The sequence below is a fragment of the Callorhinus ursinus genome, unplaced genomic scaffold (assembly GCF_003265705.2).
Source record: "Callorhinus ursinus isolate GAN/ISIS: 27379988/994484 unplaced genomic scaffold, GSC_fseal_2.0 scaffold13, whole genome shotgun sequence".
NCBI classification, from domain to species: Eukaryota; Metazoa; Chordata; class Mammalia; order Carnivora; family Otariidae; genus Callorhinus; species Callorhinus ursinus.
This window is the reverse complement of record NW_027397075.1, coordinates 47,849,737-47,874,369: the sequence shown is the minus strand read 5'-3', so window position 1 is coordinate 47,874,369 and position 24,633 is coordinate 47,849,737. Positions and strand designations below refer to the sequence as shown.

Genomic DNA, 24,633 nt, shown 5'->3' with positions numbered 1-24,633 from the left:
AAAGAGGAATTAAAGAACGTCATGACTTTTAAAGAGAAAAAATACTTGAAATGCTTACACTACATAAAATCAACCCATAGGCTAGTATTTCTTAGCCCCTTTAATGCCTATCCTCCTAGGTAATTGGAAGATCTCTTTCAAACTTTCCCATATGCCGCACTAAAGTGAGAGTGGGAGTTCATGGCTGAGATTCCCTTCCACAAACAGTAGAGTTTTTGTTTTTGTTTTTTTAATATGTGAAGAGTCTTTGCTTTTTAGGCATAATTAAAATAATCCCAGAAGGTAGTGTGGCATAATGATTAAGAGTACAGACTCTGGGACAGACTGCCTGAGGTTGAATTCTGGCTCTATGGCACTTGCTGACTATGTGACCCGGGGAAAATGGTTTACCCTTTGTACAACTTAGTTCCCTCATATGTAAAACAACTTACAAAGTTGTTATATGTGTATACTCCTGGGCAGAGGGTGGTGGCATAACTTGGCATCAGTAGTGATGGTGGTGGGTGTTAAATGGTAAGTACTGTTGTGCTTCCAAGCTTTCTGGGTTCAGCAACAGCTGTAGTGACTAGACTAGACCTGAAGTTGTTATAAGGGTTTGACAATCCATGACTATTTTCATATAGCATAACACTCTACACAGATAGTCTGGGTGGTGTGTGTATTTCTATACCAGTGAGGCAACAATGAAGCCAGCCTCAAGCCAGTCACATAAAAAGATAAATGTTGTTACCAAGTACTACAAAGGTGAATTCCTGACAGAGATTCTCAAGACTCTTAATATTAATACTGATATAATCAGAAGGGCAGAGACATGGAGACACAATTTCAAATGAGGAGGCCCAGGGCTATTTAAACAAGCTCGTCTTTCCATTCCTTCAAAGGGTAACTTCTGCTCTTTGAATTACAAGGAACCCTCAACTTAGAAATAATATTCCAAGAATTTTATTGTCTCCTCTTTTTCCTCTCCCATTTTAACTAACAACGCAGATCCCTCTAGGGGAAAGTTACATAGGGTATACAAGCTCCTAAGGTTGTTTCCACAGACCACTTCACCTGCAGCGGATGGAATCCTACAGAATTTAGCCACTAGGCAAACATATTTCTATGGAAAAATGTTCTCAGTGTTCACCACACAACACTGAGCTCACATCTCATCTGTTACATCTTTGTTCTTGGCTGCAAAAGGTCAAATTCCCTGTCTCAAGCCACCATCTTGACGTGGATTTGAAAGGGAGATGATTTTTTTTTTCCCAAGTCAGTTTGTGAAGTAGCTTTTCCAAGCCTCTTCCCTTGTGGGAGAAGTCTCTTCAGGTACCTAGTTGTATAAAACAGCCATTTATATTGTGAAGACGGCATGTCCATGCCCACCAAGCAATCTTCTAACCTTAATCTACAGGTAGGAAGATGAATTAACACAAATCATGACAATTTTGTTTTTACCTTTTCTATATTTACATCGTTGACCCCTTTTTCTTGTCACATTGCCTGACCAGGAGAAAACTGAATAGAAATGGTAGTAACGAGCTCCCTTATCCCTCATTTCTCGTCTTTCAGGGGGAAACATTCAATAGTTCACCATTAAGTATGATATTTACTGTAGATTTTTTTTGTACATACCATTAATGCGATTAAAGAAATCCCCTTCTATTCCTGGTTTGCTAAGTATTTCTTTGTTATCATGAATGGGGGTTAACACTTTATCAATTTTTTCCATCTATTGACATGCTTATGTAATTTCTTTCTTTATTCTGATAATGTGATGAATTAAATTTGACTGATTTTGAATGTTAAACCAAACTTTCATTCGTGGAATAAATATTCTCAGTACATAATCTGATGTGTTTTTTATATATCGCTGGGTTAGTCTGGCATTTATAATCATGTAAGAGATTTGCCTGTAAATTTTCCTTTCTTGTAATATCCTTGGTTCACGTTTTGAGATCGAAGTTATGCTGGCCTCATAAAACAAGGTCAGAAATATCCCCTCTTTTCTATGCTCTGAAAGAATTGTACTTAATGTCCTTTGTTGTCTTTTTTTTTTTTTAAAGATAAATGAGTGTGTGTGTGTGTGTATACGTGTGTGTGTGTTTTTTTTTTAAGATTTTATTTATTTATTTGAGAGAGAGAATGAGAGATAGCACGAGAGGGAAGAGGGTCAGAGGGAGAAGCAGACTCCCTGCTGAGCAGGAAGCCCGATGTGGGACTCGATCCCGGGACCCCGGGACTCCAGGATCATGACCTGAGCCGAAGGCAGTCGCCCAACCAACTGAGCCACCCAGGCGCCCCCTTTGTTGTCTTTTTAATGACTATAGAATCTGTAGTAATGTCCCCTTTTTCATTCCTGACATTGGCAACACTGGCCTTCTTTCTTTCTTGATCAGGCTTGCCAGGAGTTGATCAATTTTACAGTGCTTTTAAAAAACACAATTTTTTGGTGTTATTCTTTCTACTGTGTATTTTCAATTTCAATAAACTCTCCTTTATGATTCCCTGCCTTTTTTTTTTTACTATCTTTGTATTTAATTTGCTTTTCTTTTTCCAACTTCTTGAGATAGACATTTAGATCACTCATTTTCAGTTTTTTTCTTTTCTCATAGTAGCTGTTTAAGGCTACAAATTTTCCTCTAAACACAGATTATGTTATATCCCATAAATTTTTATAGATTGTATTTTCCTTATCATTCTGTTAAAAAAATATTTTCTAATTTCATTGTAATCTCTTAATACACAGTAAACATGAAATTCCTCTTATTCCCTAATGATGGATAGTTTCTCATCTTTTGTTATTCTAAACAATGTGGCGATGAATAACATTATGCAAATGTCCACTCATATGGGTACAAGTATATCTACAGGATAAAATTCCAAAAGTGAAATTGCTAAGTCAAGATTAAATAAAGATTAGTAATTTTGAAAAATATTGCCAAATTGTCTTCACAAGGATTATACCAATTTACATTCCTGCTAGCAATTTTTGAGAATGCCTCTCATGGAAAGATTTTTTTTTTTTAAGATTTATTTATTTTTAGAGAGAGAGAGAGAAAGAGAGAGCACGTGCACGCGTAAGCAGAAACATGCAATCGGGGGCGGGGGGGCAGAGGGAGAGAGTATCTCAAGCAGACTCCCTGCTGAGTGCGGAATCCATGTGGGGTTCCATCTCACAACCCTGAGATCACAACCAGAACCAAAATCAAGAGTCCGATGCACAACAGAGTGAGCCACCCAGGCATCCCTCATGGAAAGTTTTTAAACTGGAGAATAACAAAGTCAGAGGCTCTGCTTCAGAGGATAGCTAGCCGAGTTTCACAATTGGGATATACAAATTTGGGGACATATTCTTGGGGATCCATCTATGAGTTCTCTTTAAGTATACAAAGATCTTGTGTTTTCATTTCAATATTAATCTTAAGAAAAATATTCTGAATTATACAAATAAACATCTTTTAAAATTTTTTTAAAATTTTTATTTTTATTATTTTTTATTTTTTTAAATAAATAAATTAAATTAAAATTATTTTTTTTTAAATAAAGAGAGAATACAAGCAAGGGGAGCTGTAGGGAGAGGGAGAAGCAGGCTCCCACTGAGCAGGGAGCCCAACACAGGGCTCGATCCCAGGACCCTGGGATCATGACCTGAGCTGAAGGCAGATGCTCAACTGAATGAGCCACCCAGGTGACCCAATTTTTTAATTTTTAAAAAAAAATTTTTTTTTAAGTAGGCTCCACACTGGCCATGGAGCCCAATGTGGGGCTTAAATTCACGACCCTGAGATCAAGACCTGAGCTGAGATCAAGAGTCAGACACTTAACCAACTGAGCCACCCAGGCGCCCCCCTGATAAACATCTTTTAACTAAGTACCACCATGTGACTTAAGTGCCTATGTGTATAGTCACTTTGGCACAATGCAGTACTACTTTCAAAGGCTAAAAAAGTGAACAGGGCCATACTTGAGGGCAAAATCTATTCTTTTATCTCTTAAAATTTGAGATTTAGCTGTAACTCTCCCTGTGACTTATAATATCCATTAAAATAAGACAAGAGGTGAGTTCTGCTTTTCATAATTGCAGAGTAGTTCACAGGTAACTGTTACAGATTCTGGACAAAAGACAAAAAGTCATTAGTGGAATGCACTGGGGAGTGACTAAAAACAGGCAGATACTGGAGCAGAGTCCCAACATTGGGAAAACAGGAACGGCACTGGGTGAGGTTTCCATTTTTTCCAGCTTTTTACCTGAGGATAATTCCCAATTAGTGCCACACAGGAAGGCCTAAAATTTACATGGAAATATGCAGTCTAACTGGTTGAAGAATGAGAGGACAGAGATCAGGACGAGCATCGCAGTTGGAAAGACAGGAATCCCAGAGAGAAGCACACACAAAGGGGGAGTCACGACTTCAAATCTCTGGATGACCCCTGAACTATGTATGTACGGGGCAGACTCCGAGCAGGAGGAGGCCTCACAATCCATAGCCAGCACAGTTCCAGGCGCAAGAGAAGTGTGCCCAGAGCTATGCAGGAAACAACTATTCAGGAAATTTAATCATTTCTTTCTTTTTGTTTCCTCCAAATTAGATATCCTTAAATAGTTGGATTTTCAGGAAAGTCCGTTAAACTTCATCCTGATACTAGAGGAATGTTTTAAAATTTAAAACTTAAGTTTAAAAATTGGAATTTACTTTTTAAGTGAATGGCATTACAAATTACTGACTTTTAACTTTTAGATAATTTAATACTGTCTTAACACAGCTTTGCAATATAGGTAGCACTCTTGAAACTACTCACCTCTACCACACTGAATAGCAGCCAAATGGTTTGGGGAATTATTTGCATTATTTTTGGACTTATAAACATATCCTGTTTCTGTAAATATAAAATCAAGCCTAATCAACCTAAGGATAACTTAGCAAGAGCCATACGGCTAAAGAACACCTTGAAATAATATTTAAAGCATCTTTATAAGGAGAAAAGTGACTAAAAATATGGCTGAATTAAACAGAGAAGGCTGGGTTTACCAACTGAACTCTTGAAGAGAACATGGCGAGGTTGGCAAAGTATATATTGCTTTAAATGGGGGTGAGTGTGGGAATGGGGCTGTGTTTTAACAGAAAGCCTCCCCTACCATTTGCCTAGAATTGTTTGGACATTCTCTTGCCTTAGGAAACAGCCAGGAGGGCAGACCAAATGCTCCCTCAAGAGCAATCTACTTTTATTACTCTGTTTGATCACCATGGGATTAAAATATTAAAACAACTAATCCCCTAATATGGCAAAGTATCAAATGCACTCAATACCAGTCCTCTTGGAATCAAATAAAAGGAGTTCTTGTGGGACATAAATAAATAAATAAACAAATGAATAAATAACAGAAATAAATCTTCCCAATACCAGTAGCTATCCAAATGAGAAACTACCTTCTAATTTTCAAGAAACAAAAATTCTAATTATCAGTAATCCAGGATGTGCTCTTAAATACAGAGTATTCTACCAAAATCCACTGAATCAGATTTAAGAGCACTAGATAAATTACACTTGCAAAAAAAAGATATAAATAATGCTTAGCAGCTGCACCTCTATATATTTGAGTTAGAACATTTGAATTTTCATGCTACCAAGGATCCAAAATGCGAGCTAACAAACAACATGGCTAAACCCTCAGTTCACTTACGCCAACCAAAAGTAAAGGAATTAATAAGCATTGAGGAAAATTTTGAGATGAACAGTTCCTGCTTCCAAAAGCCTAATAATCTAGCAGAGGAAAAAGAAAAGTAAACAAATACTCTAAAACCAGAATATGGTAAATGTTGTATAAGGAGTTTAAAGAACTTCTGTGTAAGTTTAAAGGAAGGGGTGTGTGTGTCTACTTATAGCACAGGATACATGGATATGGCATCATTTGAGTTGGCCTAAAAGAGTAAGTAGGATTTAAAAGTCTTTTTAGATAAAGTAACAAAATGCATATAGTTTTCAACAGTCAGAGTACTACAAGGTTGACAATGAAAAATAATAACCCTATTTTTTCCCCTCCTCAGACACCTGTTGCCCAGATACAACTCCCTTCAATTTTCTTTTGCTATTTACCTCCCTCGTGCTTAAAAACATGTAACTACCTCTACTTCTAGATTATCCAGTTTGAAATTTATTCATTGACTTGCTGCTGTGGAAGGTAAGGATTTGGGTCTCTTTCCCTTTGTTCTCTTCTCCTTCAGTTTCCTCCTTCTCTTCTCCTACAGTTAATACTTCCTCCTCAGGGCCAACTCTGTTCTTTGTAACTGTGCTTATTAGTTTCTGTTCTATTTATTTTCTTATGTGTCTGTTCCTTCTATCAGACTGTGCTGTACTCATCACCACATACCCAGTGTGTAAATCAGTGCCTAATCCTGCATGGGAACTCAAGTTTGCTGAACGGAATTAAAATGAAAGTCATCTGCCAGCGTAAAACTTTGGAGGTGCCATCTGTAGACAGCCATCGGTACCAATGGAATAGTAAGTGACATCACCAGGGTTAGTGTGATAAGAATAACTCAGAAATGCAGAAACTACTTGTCACCAAAAATAGATTTATGGACAAGAACAGATACTGTCAAATTTAACATATCGGAATATCTCCCAGCATTCAAGTCCCAGAAGTGTTGCTTTGAGCCACTGTCATGAGGTAAGCTGCTCAAGGCTTCATCCTCAGCATACCAAAATGTAGTATTTATAGCTTCCCCCTGGATCCACTAGCAAGGCTTAAAAAGAAAAAAAGAAAAAAAAAGCCCACTTAGTTATCTGAAAATAGAATTCAGCAGCTCAGATAAAAGCTTTTACCCACTTCAGCACAGGGACAAACCGAGGCTCTAGGGCAGCAAACACAGGGTCAGAGAGAATTTCCAGTGCCTTTAACGTCACTGTAGACAGGGAGAAGGCAAGTAGCACCTTGGCCGCCGCTTCCTCTCACAGTCGGGGAAAGTTCAGCGTGGGACTGCTTCCCCTTGAGCCCTGCTCCTTGTGATCATCAAAACTGTAGTAAACCAACATGCCATGTATAAACTATGAGGGTTCAGACCTCAAATTTGCTTATTACATCGTTATTCGTGTTCTGTCTTTTGAGACATAGATGCTTAACAAATAAATGCTTGCTGACAGAACTGAACCGTCAAGTAAGCAAAACACAACACTGGAGTATCTGCTTAGGAGAATCACTAGTACACTTTCCCTGAGTCTAATGACTTTTAAAAATTTTTTGTTAAGATTATTTTTGGGGGGCAGTTAAAGGTTCACAGCAAAACCCAAAAGGCACACAGAATTCTCCCTATCTCCTTAATGACTTTTGAAAACTTTTTGAGATAACTTCATGCTCAAGAAAAGTTGTAAAAATAGTACAAAGAAGTCACATATATGCCTCACTCAGATTTCCCAAATACCAGTTTTCCCCATATTTGCTTTACGCTACCATTCCTTCTCTCCATATAAGCATATATAACTTTCTGATATACATACATATGATTTTTCAACTTTTGAGAGGAAGTTACGAAGAGTGTCCCCTAAGTACCTCCATGTGTATTTTCTAAATACAAGGACAGTTTCTAACATAACCATAGTCGAATGATCAAAATCAGGAAATTAACACGGACAGATACAATACTATTATCTAAACTATAATCTATAGACTTCATTCAAATCTTGCCAGTTGTTCCACTAATGTTTTTAACCAAGAAAAAAAGAAGGTTTCGTGCTTTAGGAAGAGGAATATAGCAGTAAAATAAATACTGATCGAAGATGGGACCGATATTAATAAAGGGAATATTAATAAGCAAATATACTCCAGGTAAAAGGTCATGAGGTATGAGCTAGGCTGTGGCATTTAGGTTTAAGAAAAAAGGGATAGAAAGAAACATTGCAGAGGTTTCCTTCATAGGAACTGGCAGAATTTGAGAGAGAGAATTAAATTAAAAAGTGGAACAGTCAAAGGAACTCCAAAATTTTCATTTTGGGTGAGTGCAGAATGATGATAACATAAACTCCATTGGACAGCCAGGAGAAACAAGTTTGCATGAAGGAAAATGAGTTCAGTTTTAGAAATACTAGGCTTGCAGAAGCAACAGGCAATCCCAGTGGAGGAAACGAAGTGATGTGAGGGTCTGGAACTTGGGAGAAGGCCGGGGAACTTGAGCTACGTGTGTAGAGGAGCTGTTTCTGTTTACTCTTCTACTATGAACTCAACCTCCACAGACAAAAGAGGGCTAAAAACAGGATCCTGGAGAAGTCTATACTTAAGCAATCTGTCACGGAGTGTGTGTGTGTGTGTGTGTGTGTGTAAGATCCTGTATTAAAAGGTTAGACAAAAAGACCTAGCTAGCCCTGCCACTTCTCAGATTCAGTTCATGACTGCAAGTAACTAAAAGATAGTGATCATCAGAGTTATGCTTAACCATTATTCAATTAAAAATTAAACGCTAAGAATTTATTTGGGGGACATAATATTTCCAACAACACTAAATTAGGTTAGAAAACAAAGGGTAGTTTTTGAATACCAATGGCAGTCACCGTGATTGGCCCTGAAGAGACCTGAAAGTGAAAGGGACATGGCGAGCCCCACAGGGCCAGGGAGGTGAGGAGAGGGCTCTTCATTTCCAAAGCTTATCATAGTTCTCCAAATCCGATTATGTCCAGATTCATGTACTGAAAATAGTTTAGTAAATTAGATTTGTAGGTTGTGGTCTTCGTTCTCAACTATGTCCCAGTACAAAATTTCTTCCATGTATAACTTTTTATAAATATTTGGAAATAAATGACATATGCTGGGGTGCCCGGGTGGCTCGGTTGCTTGGGTGTCCAACTCTTGATTTTGGCTCAGTTCATGATCTCAGGGTCCTAGGATGGAGCCCCGAGTCAGGCTCTGCGCTTAGCAAGGAGTCTGCTGGTCCCTCTCCCTCCGCTCCTCCCTCTGCTCCTCCCCCTGCTCATTCTCTCTCTCTCTCTCTCTCTCTCTCTATATATAAAATAAATAAATATGTAAATACAATCTTCAAAAAAAAGAAATGAAGTATGTCTTCTAAGTAGAGGATGATTTTATCTCACTTGAAATGATGGTTCACCTCTTTCAAATTTCAGCTTCATTACAGAAACACAGAAATTCAACCCACAACTCAAACTTCGATTAAGACAACTTATTCAATACCTCCAGCATCCTGAATGGTGTCAAACTAAAATGTTTTCTTTTCTTAAAGGAAAGGGGAAAAAAAAACTGCCGGTGCAGAAAAGAAGAAAGAACTTGTGGGTGGTGAACATTTATAAAAAAAGCCAAGCACAACTAAAAACTTGAAGATTAAATTTAATGTCTAACTTTCCATTTTCCAACTAGAAGCTCTCAATCGTGACCGATAACTAAAACGTCCAGCCTTTTCCAGGGAAAAGCTCGGATACAGAGGCAAAGCAACAGAACACAAGAGGTGGTAAGGAAAGCAGACAGGAAGAGGAGAATTATTAGAAACAGCACAAGTAGGGGTGAAATGAACAATAATTCTAAGCAAGGATAGAGAAAAGCCCTAGCATAAGAAAAACTAAAGACAGGACACTGTTTTCTTCTGCTAGGAAAAAAGAAAGCCACTTTTAGCTCAAGAAGCAATCTTAGTACCTCACTCCCAGGTGGGCAATTCTGGGGCTGGGGCGGAGGGGGGTAAAGCTCTAAGCATGCATCATTAGTGCCTAAGTACATGTCACTCAGGTGGGAACTACTCTAGAGTTATTCACAGTTACTGGGAAAAGGTGACCTGAAATTTGGTCCCCATTAAGTTAAATAACTGATTTTCACTGCATTAATTTTTTTCTACTTTATTCCAGCTTTTACACCAAAAAGTATTATAGACATTTAAGCCTCTTAAAGTTCACTTTTAAATTATGGATGAAGCACTTGAATATGAAAATCTAGACTATATAACTTGAGCATTTCAATATGTTGGATTTAAAGGAGTAAAATCTATTTCGTGTCTATTAAATGGTATTTATCTTAAATGTGAATTTATTAAATTCTTAAAACTACCTGATGAAAATGCTTTTGTTGCAATTATGCAAAGGATTATTAGGCCAAAATTCTAAATTCTGTGGGCAACAGCTTTTTTCGATTAGTTTTTAAGTTGAAGAATACATTCACGTTGTAAAAACGGTCAAAGCAAACCCAAACAAAACAAAATTAAACACCTCAAATAGTATAATGAGAAGATCTCTCCCCACCAGAGGCATTCACTGTCAACAGCTGAAGAGCAACTCTATGGCAGTCACTGTGCTATAGAGAACCAACGGTTCCAAACTACTTCATTTGTTCAACAGTCTGTCTGTGTTCCACTGATACGGGATACTTACTTAATCATACACAAGTCCCCAAAGAAGTCTGTATTTTTTAGTCTTTCCGTCGACCTGGTCCCTGCCCTCATACTACACTGTTTTAACTGCAGTAAACCTTGACATCTGGCAGGAAAAATGCCCCTGTCTCTTTCACCTTCAAACGATCTTCGCCATATTCAATTATCTTTACTCTCCCAAATGAATTTTAGAACCATTTTGTCAAGTTTCCAGAAAAGCCCTCCTGGATATAATGTAATTGCAATTGTGTTAAATTTATAGATTAATTTGGGAGAACTGATGTCTTTGTAATTTTGAGTCTTCCCCTCTATGAGCACAGTCTCTCTTTCCATTTATTCAGGTCTTTTATGTTCTTTAAGGAAGCTTTATATTTTTTCTTCATACAAGTCTTACACATTTCTTGTTAAAGGTTTATTGCGAGGGGGGCGCCTGGGTGGCTCAGTCGTTAAGCATCTGCCTTCGGCTCAGGTCATGATCCCAGGGTCTTGGGATCGAGCCCCACATCGGGCTCCCTGCTCAGCGGGAAGCCTGCTTCTCCCTCTCCCACTCCTCCTGCTTGTGTTCCCTCTCTCACTGTGTCTCTCTCTGTCAAATAAATAAATAAAATCTTTAAAAAAAAAAAAGGTTTATTGCGAGGTACTTTATAGTCTTGCTTCTGAGAATAGTATCTTTTTTAAAAAGCTGTATTTTCTATTTATTGTCAGGATAAGGGATACCACTGATTTTTCTGTAGTGATTTTATATCAAGCATTGGGTGTTATATGCAACTGATGAATTATTGAACTCTACATCTGAAACTCATGATATAGTATATGTTGGCTAATTGAATTTAAATTAAAAAAAAAAGATTGCTGAACTCTATAAATTGATGGTCAACTCAGGTTCTTGGGTTCTCTATGTAGACTATGGTGACGGTTAACTTTATATGTCAACTTGACTGGGCTAAGGAATGCCCAGATAGCTGGTAAACATTATTTCTAGGTATGTCTAGAAGAGATTAACACTGGAATCAATAGACTAAGTAAAGAGGATTGTCCCCACCAATGCAGGTGGACGTCATACAATCCGTTGAGGGCCTGAACAGAACAAGAAGCCTAAGAAGGGTGAATCTGCTCTCTCTGCTTGAGCTAAGACATGCATCTTCTCCTGACCTAGGGACATTAGTGCTTCTGCTTCTTGGCCTTTCGGACTTGATAGGGACTGGATCGATAACATCCTCCCCTTCCCTCCCATTTGCAGACCGTGGGACTTGGACCGAGTTGACCACTGGCTTTCCTGGTTCTTCAGCTTGCAGACCACAAACTATGGGGCTTCTCGGCCTCCATAATCACGAAAGGCAGTTCCTAAATTGAATCTCCTCTTACAGATTGCTCTGTATATCCTATCGGTTCTATTTCTCTGAAGAGAACCCTGACTAAAACAACCAACAGTCATCCCAGTGGATGATTTATAGTTCATTTTTCAATTAAGTTTAGAACATTTCCAGACCTTTAGAGTTTGGGACACAGGGAAAAACCCTTTCTAATGGCTCACGAAATAATACAAGACTATGGGCCTTCTTATACGATCACAAGGAGGGTTTTCAGACAAAACTGATCCTCATTATGCGTTATGTGCCAGAAGAGGCCTCAATTCTAAATTGAAATTCCTGACATCATTGTTTGTGGTTAAAAGGATCGAACAAGGAAGTATCATTTTTCCCTCAAAGCACAGGATATATTTGTTTTGAAATTTACTTTATTTATTTTTTAAGTAGGCTACATGCTTGGCGCAGAGCCTGACGTGGAGCTTGAACTCTCTGAGATCAAGACCTGAGCTGAGATCAAGAGTCTGATGCTTAACTGACTGAGCTACCCTGGCGCCCGTTTTGAGATTTTTAACTAAAACAGCATTCAGAAACTACTTCTGACAGACAACCAGGTATTATATGCCTCCTGATGGAAGCAAGCATCACCATTTATGAAGTATTTCTTGTCAAGCAAATCCAAACTTCAATCTGATGAAGTTTTAATATCTACCTACCAATTAACAGGAAATAGAAGGGACAGAGGATTACACAGGATACAATTGGAAAAATCAAAATTGTAGCAAACTCTACAGGGCAAATAATCTGGTATTCTCAAAAAATAAACCCCAAAGAAAAGAAAAAAGAAAGAGGGGGGAATCTGCAAATAAGAAGAAATGTAAGAGATATACTGACTAATTGCAATCTAACTGACACCAAACTGTTTTCCAAAAATCACTTATGAGATAATTCAGAAAATTTGATAACTGTTTATATATCTGATGGTATTAATGAACCGTTATTAATATTTTAGGTATGATAGTATGTAATTTTTTTACTCTTTTATTTTAGAGAATATGTAATGAAATATTTACAAATGAAATGATATGATATCTGAGACTTCCTTCAAAATAATCCAGCAGGATCTGGGAAACAGCACAGGGAAAACAGCATTCCCCATAAGAGTAAGATAGGTTCATGGGGCTGAATTTACAGGTTTGATATTTTCCATAATAAAAGTTTTAGAGGGAAAAAGTACTTCTGAAATTATAGTCTCTACAACTTATAAAAACTTGTGACTTTTTAATTTTGTTCTTTTAGGAAGTAAGGAAAAAACAGAAAGGAAAACCAAAATGATATATTAATTACAAATATATTAGGTTTATGCATAAAATTACTAAAATATTATAGTTTTTAAGTGTTGGTCATTTTTCTCATAAATAAATTTTTCCCTCATCTCTTTGATAATCACTCTCCCTATTCAGATGTCATTTTAATAATACTCTTCAAGCTAACATCAGAAATAACAGGTTAAAAATATCTATTATAAAAGAATCTAAAACATGGGGTGGAGGGAGCTATATGTAAGTACTAATATACTCAGCATGGTGTTTTAAAAGTCAAAAATAAAACCTGACAAGTCTATGGCTAATAAGGAAATGGGTCATTAAATGTATGCACAAGTAGGATTTTGGAAGGCCACAAAGATTTTGTAACAATATTTTAAAATACTTATAAAATTTGTAATCTGAACACCTAGTACATAGAAGTATGGGTATAATGTTCATGAAAATGGTATTATGGGATAAAGCAGAATATAAATAACTTTTATGCATATTATAGCTACAGCTACATTAAAAACAGATATAAGAATAATAAAAGGAAATATAAAGGAATTTTATGTGAGCATGCTGGAGGAGTGTTTACCCTCTATGAAATATTTTCCATAGCTGCATACTTCTATTTTTTAAAATAAACTTAATATTTTACAAAGTATATAATAAAGGACATCTAATAATGTTAAAGAAATGTAATCCTTTAACCCCCCAAATCTAAAATATTATCATTTCAACATGTCACCAAGAAAAATTCCTGCGATATTTTACAGTCCTTTTTCCTACTAGTTGTTGAAATCTGGTGTGTATTTTCCCTTTGCAAAACATCTCACAGCAGACTCGCCGCATTCCAGGTGCTCAACACCCACCTGTGGCGAGCGGCAGCTATACCTGGACAGTGCATGTGCACAGAGTGTACACTGTAGCCTTCATACGTTCTTAAGTACTGCATTTCTACTATATGCCAGCATTGCTCTGGGAACTGTCAACAAGACAGAGTATCTGCTCTCAAGGAGGTCACGTTCTAGATGGGGAAGATAGACAGCAATGAGCAAACCAGTAAGATTTCTAACCGTGACTGAATACATAGATAAAGATGCTAGCTTCACCCTAATAAGTTTCATGGCAATGTATCTCACTATCAAGTTACAGGATTATCACACTCATCTCATAAATATGAAACCCGAGGCCTAAATAATGATGTAACATTTCAAACCTATCACATTTGCAATAGTTAAAGGTGATGACTTTGACATATTGGAAGAGGTGATCTCTTAATTACTGCTAATGAGATTGTAATCTGATGTCACCATTTCTAGGACTATTTGACTCTGTCCAGTAAAGGTGAAAATACATACACCCTATGATCTAGCACTTCCACGCTGGGCACACACGTACCCTACTTTACCTCTCACTTACTAGCATATGCTTAGTGAAACAGGTATAAAAATATTCATTGTGACATTGTTTATCTTATAAGAGCAAAAATACTGAGAAAACAGGTATCCAACAATAGAATGAACTGATAATGTGTGAATCATATCATGGGAACAGAACAGTTAAATAATGTTAATAGTTCAAATGAATGAAAGGGAACCATAATGTAAAAATAAAAAGATCTAGAAAATAATGCAGAGTGGAAAAATACATGTTATAAAATGATAAATCACCTATGATTACATACATTTTAAAAAACATACAGACCAACATTATATATTATAAATGTATCTGTACAATAAAAATATTAGGACAGGAAGGCCACACACCAAATTATGACCCTAGTGGCTTTGACGGTGGGAAAGAAGGGGATGGAACTGGGAGGGCAAATAATGGCAACTTAACTTCATAAGAAATGTCTTCTTTCTTTTATTAATAAAAAATCCTAAAGCAAATATGTTAAAATGTCAACATCTGTCCATTCTTGCTAGTGAGCATATTTTCTTTTTTTTTAAGATTTTATTTTTAAGTCATCTCTACACCCAGTGTGGGGCTCAACATGCTCTACCTAATGAGCCAGCCAGGCACCAGTGGTGAGCATATTTTCTTAAAAAATATTAGTTAAAAAATCCTTTTCTGATAAATCCCTCCCTCCGAAATTGAAAGTAAGTTCTTGCTCAAAGTCCCTAGTTAAATGCCTTCTCCAAAGTCACCAAAATTCCAATCAAATAAGACATGAAAGCAGCACCTCTACCTTTCATAATCTATTTATGCTACTACCTACACTCAAGGTTATCTCTTTTTTTAAAGATTTTTAAAAAGAAAAATATAAGCTACTTCTGCCCAAGAGGGCATTTTCTCCAACTCACTGTCCTAATTTGGAGTGAAGCGGACATTTAGATTAAGGACACTGATTACTTTTGCTTTTATCCTTATAAACATTCTATCCCTGTAGTTAAAATCTAATCACGTTTAATTTTCCTATTAAGTCCTTAACAGCAGCATGCCGTGCCCATTACTCCTTTAATAGGAAGAAGCTGTCTTCCAGTGTGACAGTAATAACATAAAAGGGAAAGTGGGAGGAAAGAGTTGTTCGCTCAAGTATTTGTTTCTTATAATTAAGGCTTAGTTCCTTTTTTAAAACAAGCATTACTTTTGAAAAAGATCAATAATGTGGTTGTATGCATACTAATAAAAAATATCCCCCTAGTTACATACATAACTAGTTACATACAATACATAATATTGGGAAGTAAGGAATAAGAAAGGACATCTTTCCTTTCTTTTTTTTTTTAAAAGATTTTATTTATTCAAGAGAGAGAGCGCACATGCGCACAAGTGGGGGGTAGGGGCAGAGGGAGAGGGAGAAGCAGACTCCCCGCTGAGCTAGGAGCCAGACACGGGGCTCCATCCCAGGACCTGGAGATCATGACCTGAGCCGAAGACAGACGCTTATCCATCGGATCCACCCAGGCACCCCAAAAGGACATCTTTTCTCTTAAAATAATAAGTGGTCTAAGATTAATCTGTGGGGAATGCTAATTTACTAACATTGGATTTATCAATAATCCATACATACTTTATGTATCTTACTAATAGTACTTTGTATTTATAAGGTGCTTTGTGGTTTTTAAAACATTTTTTTTATCAGTATATCATTTGGTGCTCAAACAATGCATTCATTGAAGCTGCAACCTCTAGCCAGAAAGGTCCTCAGATGGGCTGCCTGAAGAGCTATGCATTGGGTTTACTTAGCAAAATGGTCTGGGTACTGAACTACCACTTACTGCAAGTTTCCTAAGGAATAAGCTCCAAACATTTGCCTTAAAAGTTTGACTTTTGACAGGTAACAACACTATCTATTTGTAAGGTACAATCTAGTATATAACCATGTCACAAATGTTTACTTTCTCATTTATGTGGTATTTTAGAAAAGTATTTTACAGCATATAGTAACATATATATTAAGGGTTTTAGGGTTTTCTCTTCCAGAAATCCTAAAAATCAACATATTAACCCAAGAAGTAAGAAGTGAACGGACAATGCTGAAAATTGCTATTGGAAAATAAAAAAATAGTTTATCTCAGAACATTTAAAATAAGCTATTGCATTCTTATGCTTTTTTCCTAAGCATCAGTACAGAAACTTAAAATCTAGAAGAATATTCTGCTGCACATTCTGGTAATCTAGATAGTCTTTTCTTATTTAAATAAAGACCAAATGTTTTCTAAGCATTTAGTTTTACTGACACATTATACCTGGAGTCACTCTATAGGGAAAAATGCCTTAAAAAAAAAGTTTTATTTATTTAAGTAATCTCTACACCCAACGTGGGGCTTGAACTCATGACCCGAGATCAAGAGTCACATGCCCCTATGACTGAGCCAGCCAGGTGCCCCGCAAAATGCCTTTTTTGCTCAGAAATCTCCATACACCTGTCACAGTATGTTCCAATGAGGTATACAGAACAGGGAGTGGAGTTTACCTGGCAGCCTTGACAATAATTTCCAAGAAGAGAAACGTATTAAAAAAATAAAAAATGGCCCAACTACAGATTGTTAAATAATGTTGAAGGATGACAATTATATTGTTCCCCAAGTACACTCTGATGTTCAAGAATGTTATGGTGTTCTAAGAGTACCCCAGAGGCTCAGAGGTGTCACACGGGAAAGGCCAGTTACTGCCCTCCATGAAATTTACCTAAAATATGGTCAAAGTACTTCATATATACAGAAACTTAGTACAGATTTAGTACTTTTGAACTGTTAAATTTTTCCTTAAACTGTTTATATTTTCAACTTGGGGTTTCCCTTAGAATTATGTTTCATTTCATTACTACCACCTCCAAATTTGCTTTGGTTTGACCTAAAATGGTCATTCAAGTGGTACTAGTGTTCTAGGATTTATATATATTAGGTATTTTCATAAGCTTCTACTAGCTGTATTATTTCTTTTAAAATAGAGAAATTAAAAAACATGTAGTATTCTAAGCGGGATCTGATAAATGCTAAGCAGAATGGAATAATTAATTTTTGACTCTGACATGTATACTCTAGCTTATACTGAAAAAAACTAGCAACAGTACCAACTTGCCCAGCTACACCATAATCACCAGGTAATCATTTCAATTAAATTCTCCAAGAATGAGGGGGTGCTTTATTAAAAAAAAAAAAAAAGTCAGCTTGGGCTAAGAAGAAAACAAATACTTTCTAAATAATATGAAACAAAATTGTACCATGTGGCTTAATAGAAAAGTTCTGGATAAATTATGCTTAATTGCAGGAAAAAAATACATTCATTAATAATTATTAAAATCTGGGCGCCTGGGTGGCTCAGATGGTTAAGCGTCTGCCTTCGGCTCAGGTCATGATCCCAGCGTCCTGGGATCGAGTCCCGCATCAGGCTCCTTGCTCAGCAGGGAGTCTGCTTCTCTCTCTCCCTCTGCCTGCCACTCCCCCTGCTTGTTCTCTCTCTCTCTCTCTCACAAAGGAATAAATAAAATCTTTAAAAATAATAATAATTATTAAAATCTGCCTATGGATGAAGATAAGGCAACATTAAGCCAAACTACTATTTTTCAGTGAACTTGACAGTTTCCTGAACACTTTTTCCTTTCTCTCTGGGCACCCACTCCCCACTTTAACCGGTCAATGCTGCTTAATTTTTCTTGCCAGCCTCCCACATTAAAAGAGAAAGAGACTTGACCTCAGTTATTTATATTTTTCACATTTGTGTATATATGATTTCCAATGTTGCATTTAAAATCTCTTATTCTAATTGGAAACATCTCATCCTTGTTTAAAGCTTTAAAAATACAACCAAACAACTGGAGAGTTTGAACAAAAACCAATCTCTCTGAGAACAGGAAAAAAAAAATGGGTAAGGAGTACCACGTTTGTTTAAATTTATTTTAATTTCAATGGTGTTATTCCTACCAGGAAAAATCCAAGGTTTATTCTGGAATTGAGAAAACTGGAGGTAGGAGGAAGCTCCCCCGAACCCCAACCAAACCACAAAACAATCCTTTTTTTCCTATCTCCCAGGGTGTACAGATGGCCTAGAACAATACAGGAGGAGACCTACTCAATGTGAGGGTGATAGAGATTTATCCCTGGTTGCTGCCACGGTCATGGCCCATATCGCTTCTCACGAGCTTCTTGCAAACCCTCAAAACGATACTGTTAACAAGACACCTCTTTTTCTCTGGCCCCTTTCATTTCCCCTCCCTTTCCCATCTGAACACAAGTCCTTCCCTTTTCTTAACACTGGTTAGACAATAAACTCTTTTTATTAAGTATCTTTAAAGAACAGCTTATCTCTTTACCTGTCCCGAGACTCCTAGGATGTGTGTATGTGAGTATGTATGTATAAATAAATAACTGGGCATAATGTGTACTATAGTTAATATTTTAGGATATGATTCTACATCATGATTTAATCTCTGCTAATCTAATATTTTAGAATTCTCTTTACTATTTCTATGTATGATAATAAAGTTTCCATAATCAAACATATTTCTTGGGGCACCTGGATGGCTCAGTCGGTTGGGTCATGATCCTGGGGCTCTGGGATTGAGCCCTGCATCGGGCTCCCTGCTCCGCGGGGAGCCTGCTTCTCCCTCTCCCCACCCCTCAGACTCTTTCTCACTATCTCTCTTTCTCTCAAATGAATATATTCTTAAAACAAAAACAAAAAAAAAAACCAATTTCTCAGAAGTTTCAATTTTATCAGTAGAAGTATTTTTCTGTATCAAGCTAACCATTCCACATCTTTTATCTACTATTTGGTTTGGATCTCTAAATCAGGAATCTTTAATCTTTTTTTAAATCCTTAATCTGTTTTGAGACTAGATCGAAAGCTGTGAAACTTCTCTGCAGAAAACTGCAGACGTACACAATATTTTGCACAGAGATTGGGTTAAAAATTCTCTGAGGTCAGACGGCAGCTGCACTTGTGCTGAGCATAATGCACAGAGAAGCTGAATCACTGTTTGGACCCTGAGGCCAACCGGGCACTGTGTGTCCACCACACTCAAATAAAAAAATGTTTTAAATTAAAGTAACATCTGATTTTGAGGGCAAAAAAAAAAAAAATTCTCAGGTTTATCCAGGTTAAGAACCCCTGCTTCAAGTGAATTTAAAGACCTTGAACTTACTCCTGTTAAAATAATTTTGCGAAAAATGGACACTGCTTCAATTTCTTAGATCCCTTTTTTTAAATTTTTTATTGTTATCTTAGATCCCTTATGATTCATTTTTTTATCTATAAACTAAAACTGTTTTCTTTTTGTTGGTTAAAAAAGAAAGGGTCAACTACAATAGAATGCCTATATAATTAATGTTTTCTTCCTTATCTCAGTTCCTTTTGGGTATGATGTGCTAGGAAGATCTACATATATCCAATGCAAATACAATCTACATGTATCTAAAACTTATAACCAAGAGTCAGTTATTTTGGGTTCAGGCACCAGAATTGAGTTTCATTTATAGATTACAATTTAAAAATTTACTGAAGGCTAGATAAGCTTCATATATATGAAAATAAAACTGTTCCTGGAGAAATTCTGTCAGGGCCTAGCATACTGCCTTATATGCAGTAAGTGCTTAGTAAGTAAAATGGACAACATACGTGGAATGGAGTCAGTGCGGTCACACATGAACTTCACCATTTAGCAATATAAGTCACATAGTGGAATCAACTGTAATTTTATAGTCATCACTTCCATACCAAAAACCTAAATTGTAATATTTAAGTTTTAAAACTTCAGTTTCAAATTATTCCAATGCTGTACTTTTATTTGTAAAACTATGATGGTTTATACATATGAAAACATGTACCTATTTACTCTCAATGAGTATGTAATTTGAGTAGTTTTCCTCTTGAATTGAGGGCTTTTGTGGCAATTGTGAACTTCTGGGGGACCAACTGCTCACTTTGTTGCTTGTTTTTTTAAATTAACATATAATGTATTAGTTGTTTCAGGGGTACAGGTCTGTGATTTATCAGTCTTACACAACACTCACTTTGTAACTGAGTTGCCAGGAGCTGAGCTCTTTGACTAGGAAACAGAGTAAAAGATAAATGGCTTATAAAGTGGTCAAATCTATCCAGGCTTCATCAGCATCGTGCTTTAATATAAAAACCTTTTAAAAAAGCACATCTAGGGGTGCCTGGGTGGCTCAGTCATTAAGCATTTGCCTTCGGCCCAGGTCATGATCCCAGGATCCTGGGATGGAGCCCCGCATCGGGCTCCCTGCTCAGCGGGGAGCCTGCTTCTTCCTCTCCCACTCCCCCTGCTTGTGTTCCCTCTCTCACTGCGTCTCTCTCTGTCAAATAAATAAATAAAATCTTTAAAAATAAATAAATAATTAATTAAAAAAGCAATCTACATTAAAAAGTCTCAAGAAGCTGGTACAGAATATTCAATAAATGTTTTTGCTGTTTCATGCAAATGATATATTAAAATGTTAAATATTAAAACATTAAAAATTTTAAAGTGTTAAGTTTTAGCTAAATTCTCAATTTAATCATTTAGAATATCTTATGTGACTTAATGATTTAAAAACAAATTCCATTTCTATTAATACAAATCTGCTTAGCCCAAATGAGTATATATTTATGCTTGATGTTTGCCTCTAATTACTTTTGCTCTGAGTGTCAGGCAATCAAGTAATCACAGTGCCTCCAGAATGCCATTTTTAGAGAATTTTATCACTCAGTGAAAATAACTACTTCAAATGATATTTTCATATTAAAAAGTCAGCATAAGAATGATTTTGAGCCAACTATTTTCACTATTGACTAAAACATTAATATTAATACACTGTCCTGAGATAGTACTTTATGTTGGGTATGTGCTGGATTACTAACACAAAATTCTTACCTGTAATGTACATGTGTGACTGTTGGTTTCCTATACCCAAGGATCCAGGTTTGAATATCTATGGGTTCAGCTTTGGGATAAGCTATAGTTGTATCTATCATCCACTGGAGGCCTTTTGATTTGCTCTCTGAGGACAAAGCAAAAAACAACTTAAAATTGGATCAATTTTTATATTATATACAACAAATAATATAGTATAAGTAAAGCATATTGCTGTATCTTCTGCTTTATGAAAACAGGATGAACTTTGGTGTCACTGTTTTATATGATATCAAGCATTTCCTAATATGAAATTGCTGAATCTCAAACAAATGAACAACTAACAGAGCACTATTATTTATTGGATGTGCACCATTAAAGCATTCAATACAACAGTGCACTGTCAAGGTCTAATTTATATTTTATCACTCAAAAGTCAGAAGCTAAAGTATCACATCACAAAAGTAAAAAAACAGACCTCAAAATAAAACAAATCCATTCACCAAATACAATACAATACAATGCAAACACCAAGATTTGTGATACTTGGAAGACATTAATAAATACTGGAATAAGGCCCCAAATTAAGCATTTTATTGACACAGGATTATCAGTTGCTGTTCTTATTTAACACAAAGAAAAAGCTCCTCCCATTTTAGCTCTATACAAATAAAACAGTAAAACTGTCCACTCTTTGGTAGGTACGACAGGTAATTACTATTGTAAGAGGCTGTGGGAAAGCTCTGTTTACTTCGGTTGTTGGCACGCTGCTTTTATTCCCAGCATGGAGTACAAAGTTGAACAAGAATTGAGAGGGGAATCCACAGAGAGAATGCTGATAGCCAGTCCTGGGTGACAGTCTGCCCTTTGTTTGAAGTATTTAAGAGGGCTCTAAAAAAATAAAACTTATTCTCAAACATAAGTCTAAATGTGCACTAACAATCAATGATACTTTACTTTTGTACATCAAGTAACTAAAAAGTGACCTTAAGCTTTAAAAAATTTTAGAAATATTCTGAAGGGGAAAAATACTCATAGAAATAAGTAAAAAAAAATTTAAATAACTTATTGCTAAAGGAACAGAGTTTATGTAAAGAAACATTTTAACAAGCTATCAGTGATGTACATGCTGAAATGTTTAGGAGTAAAGTATACTGATGTCTGCAACTTACTTTGATTGCATTAAAAAAACAAACAAGATGGACTAATGGATTGATAGAAGGATGGAAAAAGATACAATAAAGCAAATACAGTAAAATGTTAATTATAGAATCTAGTTGGTCAGCTAATGGATATTAACTGTAAAATTCTTTCAACTTTTTATGTATGCTTGAAAATTTTTATAATAAAAATTATTGGGAAAAATCACCAGAGTTCAGTTTAATATCTATTAAATCACACAATAAACAAAAAATACTAACCCTTTTAAACCCTTTTAAAGTTAATCAGACACAGTTTTGATATATATATGGATTATATATATATGTGTATATATATATATATATATATTTTTAAGTAGGTTCCACACTCAGCGTGGAGCCCAATGTGGGGCCCAAACTCACGACCCTGAGATCAAGACCTGAGCCAAGATCAAGTCAGATGCTCAACCAACTGAGCCACCTGGGTGCCCCAGTATATGGATCATATATTAAAACAGAGATGAAGGCATATTTGTATGGAACAGAACACTAAATAGTAAATATGAACGCTAGAGAAAATAAAATACAAAATGCCAAAACAGAGAAGAAAATGGTAAAATACAAGTGAAACTAGTTTTGGGGTATGTAACTTTCTAGAATTTCTTATAACTATTCCTAAGCCCCTAGAATAAAAACTCTTAACCAAGGTAAGATAAATAATAAGTTACTTTGCTTTTATTATAAAAAGAAATTGTTTTTTCTCTGAGAGAAAAAACATTTTCTTCATGATTGTGTGATCAATATCACAACAGCCCCTACCCTTGCAATCTAGAACACCACAGGGTATTATTGACTGGGCAAAACTGTTTAAAAAAACAGCAGTCTTTATTAGTGCAACTAATCCTATTTGGAAGATCTTTGCCTTCAAGCTTTGGCTTGGCTGACATTGCCACGGTGTCTGTCTGAAGCTATTCTGAATTTTCCTTTTCTATTAAAAGACTCTTTCAATTTGTCTTTTTAATAGATGATGAAAGATTAAGAGAGCTGACTGCCAAGCGGCTGCTTAAAAAAAAAAAAAAAAAAAAGAAAGGAAAACTCAGTGCAGTCCTACAGGCATTATCTCTATGTCTGGTCCTAACCATCATTAAAAACACATATTTCTGAGGGTCAATCATTTCCATTTTTATTTTATCTAAAGAATATATTTTTTTAAATAGCAAAATACTACTAAGGAAACAGGCCTAGTGAGTTTCTTTCAGTCTTTTAATTTATCATTTATCACCCAATTTCACAGTGTCTCAGATAAACTTCAAAAGAGTCTTCATGCTATTGGCACAATTCTGCAAACCTTCACAGTTCACCAGGCTATCTCCAAAACAGTTGCATCTTTGAGTATGGTTTGCTTTTTCCTGGCTGTAAAAGTAATACATACTCATTATTTAAAAAAAAAAAAATCAGAAGCATTCAGAAATGGGGGGAGATCATCCATAATGTTACCACTCAGAGAGGCAATCACTGCTGACATTTGGGATCTTTCCTTTCACTCATTTTCCACTGCTTATTGTTGACATATTTGAGCTCACAATGGTTTCACAAGAGTTGTATGTTCTCCCCCTCCATGAAAATGATAGAGCATAAGCACTTTCCAGGCCATAAAAACTCTCTATGAACATCATTTGTAATGGCTGTGTTGTACTGTGTTGGATGGATATTTGATAATTACTTGTCTGTTCTCCCTTCTGGCTATTTCCAATTTTTTGCTATTAAAAATAATTGTGAAAATAATGATGAATAAATAAATAGATAAATAAATAAAAATAATGCTGTGATAAACCTCTTTACCATGTATGTCTTATTATTTCCTTTTGGTAAGTATTATTTGTAGTGGAATAATGGAGTCATTTATCAACACCTGAAGGCTCTTAATAAACACTGTCAAACTGCATTAAGTTCATACTCTGTATTAAAAGCAAACCAAAAATCTTTCTAAATTTGATAAATGAAAAAAATATACATTATTATAATTTGCATTTGCATATCTATGATTAGTTTTTCAAATTAGCGATTTCTATTCCTGTACCTCTAAGCTAGCAATTCCACTGCTAGGAATCTATACTACAGACTATACTATTGTTAAGCATGAACTAACTTCTGTAAAATAGAAACATTAAAAAATTAAATTTGCATCTTCTCCCTATTATTTCTGTTTGACAAAAATTATAAATATAAAAA

The 24,633-nt window shown here is 35.9% G+C and overlaps 1 protein-coding gene across 3 annotated transcripts in view; it reads right to left on the bottom strand.

Moving 5' to 3' along the window:
- The window catches only part of LPGAT1 (lysophosphatidylglycerol acyltransferase 1), a 115,743-nt gene that overhangs the window by 8,257 nt on the left and 82,853 nt on the right, over nucleotides 1-24,633 (bottom strand). For 2 of the 3 annotated variants that reach the window (XM_073900226.1, XM_025877458.2), the window contains exon 6: nucleotides 21,284-21,410. In XM_073900226.1, the coding sequence (XP_073756327.1) occupies nucleotides 21,284-21,410 (127 nt within the window). Of the gene's footprint in view, nucleotides 1-6,540; nucleotides 6,732-21,283; nucleotides 21,411-24,633 lie in introns of those variants that run through there. The other variant, XM_073900227.1, reaches the window with a different exon arrangement.